Here is a 3,645-nt window from a genome sequence, read left to right on the forward strand (position 1 = left end):
AATTCGTGGAGTATCATTCAAATTGAGGTTTAGAAGTGATTCTAACATTTAATAGTTCAACAACTTATGAGATAACAAAATAGGCAAAACGGGGCAAGCCAAGTATAGAGAGGATTGGATAAGTGAACACGTCTTAGTTAATTGATTTAAGTCTTTAATACTTTGCTACTTTGTTAATTTAGGTTTGTTTAATTGTACAAGTTTTAGTTGTCAGTTGATATCAATCAAAACCCCCAATCAAACAAACCCTAGGACAATTGCTAGTTTCAAATAACCAACTTACACCGCTTCCCTTGGGACGAACTTGATAAAAAATACTTGCATTAAAGTGCTATAACAACCGGGTTTTAAGTGCTCGTTAGTTTTGTGTGCTTGATTGTAGTGTTTAAGTCAAATATAAATTTAGAGGGTAAAAAAGATGTATTGTAATGCATGCAACATCAACTTTCTTGGCACCGCTGCCGGGGATGCGGTTAGCCTAGTGGGTTATTTGGTTTAAACTTTTAATTGTTCGATCCTTTCGTGAGGGCTTGCCCTTGCGGAAGTTACTTTTCGCATTTTACATATTATTTTTGTTTGGAAAAACTGTTGTATTTGTGTTGTGATTGAAGGATAGGTGCCTTTGGTGTATGAAAACAAGATCTCACAAGGATCAAGAGTTCACACATCCATTTTCTGATCAGGAACGATACATGCACGAGGTTTATAATCGTAGAGAAGCAAGGGTATTAAGGAAAAACTTTGAAGCTTTGCCATTTTGTTTAGAAGAGATGGATCCAAACGGTAATCCAATTGTTAATTAAGAGGGTGATCCTAATGGTCATCCGATTGATCAAGAAGCATTGAATGATCCAAATGATACTCCAGTGTGGAACGCTAGATTGGTTGCACCAACATTGATAGCACCGGCTATAACCAAACCACCAATTCAAGCTGACAATTGGAAGATCAAGGGTAACTTTTTCACATTGATCAAGGATACTTATTTTCTTGGGTTGATAGACGAAAATCCATTCGAGCATATTCAACACTTTAATGAGCTTTGTGATATTTATAAAACCAAAGACGTCACCGATGACGCTTTTAAGTTAAGGGCATTCCCCTTTACACTTCAAGGAGACGCAAAAGCTTGGATGCGTAATTTACCATCCGATTCCATAAGAACTTTTCAAGAGCTAACAAACGAGTTTATCAATCATTTCTTTCCACCGTCCAAGGTAGAGCGGTTAAGAATGGAGATTAATGGGTTCACCCAACGGGGTGATGAGAGTTTATATGATGCAGGGGTTAGATTCAAGAAGTTACTAAGAGCTTGTCCACCGTATGGTTTGACAAAGAAAGAATACGTTAACACATTTTATCGCGGTTGTAATATGAAAACAAAGCGACATCTTGATTCTTCATCCGGTGGGGTATTTAAGTACAAATCACCAAATGCGGCCGAAGTTATGTTAGAAGATATCTCGGTCAATACATATGAATGGGCACCTTCACCACGAGATTTAGCAAGGATTAATGGGCAAGTGACGCTTGCAAGCTTGAACAATCAATTTCAATCATTCGGGAAGGAGTTGAAGAAGATTCAACAAACGGTAGTTGCAATGCAAATTGGTTGTCAAAGATGCGAGGGTCCCCATCTCACAAAGAATTGTCCTGAAATTACTCAATGCAATCATGTTGATCTAGATGACATTCCCATGAATTCGGATGCTCATGTAAACTACGTGAGTAATCAAAGCTACCAAAGGGGAGGATCATCTAATCAAAGCTACTACAATCCTAACCAAAAACAAGTGTCATTCAACAACCAAACCAATACACCACCCGGATTCACAAACCAAAACCGAAACCAAAGTTATAACAACAACTACCACCAAAACCGAAACAACAACTTCCAATACCAAAACCAACAACCTTACAACAACCAACCGTACAACAATCAAGCAATTTCAAATTATCAAAACAACCAAGGTTATAGTCAATCATAAAATAACCAAGGTTACAATCAACAACCTCAACAAAACAACCAACAATCCCAACCTTCGAAGAGCTTAGAAGAAATCATGCAAAACTACATCAAGAAGGTAGAATCAACCTAAGCTTTTCTAATGAAAGAGAATGAGCTCTTGAAGCAACAACTCTGAAACCAACAAGCCTCATTCCAAAACCTTGAGAGCACCATTGGAAGAATTTCAAATCAAGTTGACGAAAGACCACAAGGAACTTTACCTTCCAACACACAAATCAACCCCAACAACAATTACAACAAGATCCAAAACAGACAAAACCAAACCAACACAAGAACTATCCCTATTGAAAATGTCAACCAAATTGAATTTGTCAATGCTATTTCAACAAGAAGCAGTTTAACTTATAAGGAACCACAAATCCCAACAACCCCAACCCAAACACCAAATCCTACTACACCTACTTCACAAACCGTTGAGAATGAATCAAGTACTAATGAGGATTCGCAAGAAGCAAGGGTTAAAAAGGATGCACCACGAAGGGTTAAGGGTAAAAAGAATGAAGAAGCACCTTTGAGGAAGTACATGGAGCCGATTCCATATCCGCAAGCTTTGAGCAAGGAAAAAGTTGAATCGCAACGAAAGGACTTCATGGAAATGATGAAACAAGTTCATGTCAACATGCCACTCATCCAAGTGCTTAAGGGCATGCCTAATTATGGGAAGTTCATTAAAAATCTTTTATCTTCAAAAGGCAAATATGAGGAGGTGTCGGCCACGTTTCTCGTAGAGGAATGTTCGGCCATCTTGCAAAAGCAAAAGATGCCTCCCAAATTGGGTGATCCGGGTCGTTTTGTAATCCCATGCAATATGGACGGGTCGGAAGTTTATGATGCACTTATCGACTTGGGGGTTAGTGTAAATCTTATGCCCTATTCAATTTATAAAAAGTTAAATCTTGGGGAACTAAAACCGACCCAGATGGTTTTAAAAATGAGAAACAAAACATTTGATACACCAATCGACATAGCCGAAGACCTTATGGTCAAAGTTGATAAATTGACCTTTCCGACCGATTTCGTGATCCCTGAAATGCTCGAGGATGAACATGTCCCAATAATTTTGGGACGATATTTTCTAAACACCACCGACACAAATATTTTCATGCAACAAAACAAACTAAGTATCGGGGTGAAAGATGAAAGACTTGATTTTTATGTGCGTGAAGTTAATAAGAAACAAAATTTGTCAAATATTGAGTCTTTTAGTCAAATCGAGGTCATGAATTCGTGTGAAGAAAATGACTTTAAAGCTTTATTGGCGGTTGACACTCCGGATGTTGACCAATTTGATAAAAATTAGGATTTTGATGTTGATAAAGAGTTTGAATTGTTTATGAAATCTTGCAATGAAAACGGTTTTGAAAATGCTTGTGAAAGTATTATTGATGGGAAACTTTGTGAAAATGCTTTAAGTAACCCCAAAATGGTCAAGGAAATGAATTTAGACCCAAATGTAAGGGGGGATGTTGTTGGTAAAAAGGTTATTTTGGACCCAATTGTGGAAAATGTTGTTGGGAAGGTGGTTAAACCCATCCAAGTTCTAAAAAGGATGAAAAGTGTGGTTTTGACAAAGTTAAAAAGAATTCATTGCAAAAACCGGTATTAAAAGAAAAAGC

The 3,645-nt window shown here is 37.5% G+C and overlaps 1 protein-coding gene across 1 annotated transcript; it reads left to right on the top strand.

Moving 5' to 3' along the window:
- The first annotated feature begins 418 nt into the window (after positions 1 to 418).
- LOC139849822 (uncharacterized) lies at positions 419 to 3,329 on the top strand. The gene is made up of 4 exons (XM_071839443.1): positions 419 to 493; positions 612 to 725; positions 807 to 1,715; positions 2,379 to 3,329. Exons 1-4 carry the CDS (start codon positions 419 to 421, stop codon positions 3,327 to 3,329), a joined length of 2,049 nt encoding a protein of 682 aa, XP_071695544.1.
- Positions 3,330 to 3,645: the final 316 nt, after the last annotated feature.

Source organism: Rutidosis leptorrhynchoides, chromosome 5 (genome assembly GCF_046630445.1).
Source record: "Rutidosis leptorrhynchoides isolate AG116_Rl617_1_P2 chromosome 5, CSIRO_AGI_Rlap_v1, whole genome shotgun sequence".
NCBI lineage: Eukaryota > Viridiplantae > Streptophyta > Magnoliopsida > Asterales > Asteraceae > Rutidosis > Rutidosis leptorrhynchoides.

Bases quoted from the DNA above. Each gene is read 5' to 3' on its own strand.
- LOC139849822 (XM_071839443.1), top strand. From the start codon at position 419: ATGTATTGTAATGCATGCAACATCAACTTTCTTGGCACCGCTGCCGGG. The intron at 494-611 runs GTTTAAACTTTT...TTGTGATTGAAG, and splicing joins TTAGCCTAGTGGGTTATTTG to GATAGGTGCCTTTGGTGTAT. The intron at 726-806 runs GTATTAAGGAAA...GTTAATTAAGAG, and splicing joins ATAATCGTAGAGAAGCAAGG to GGTGATCCTAATGGTCATCC.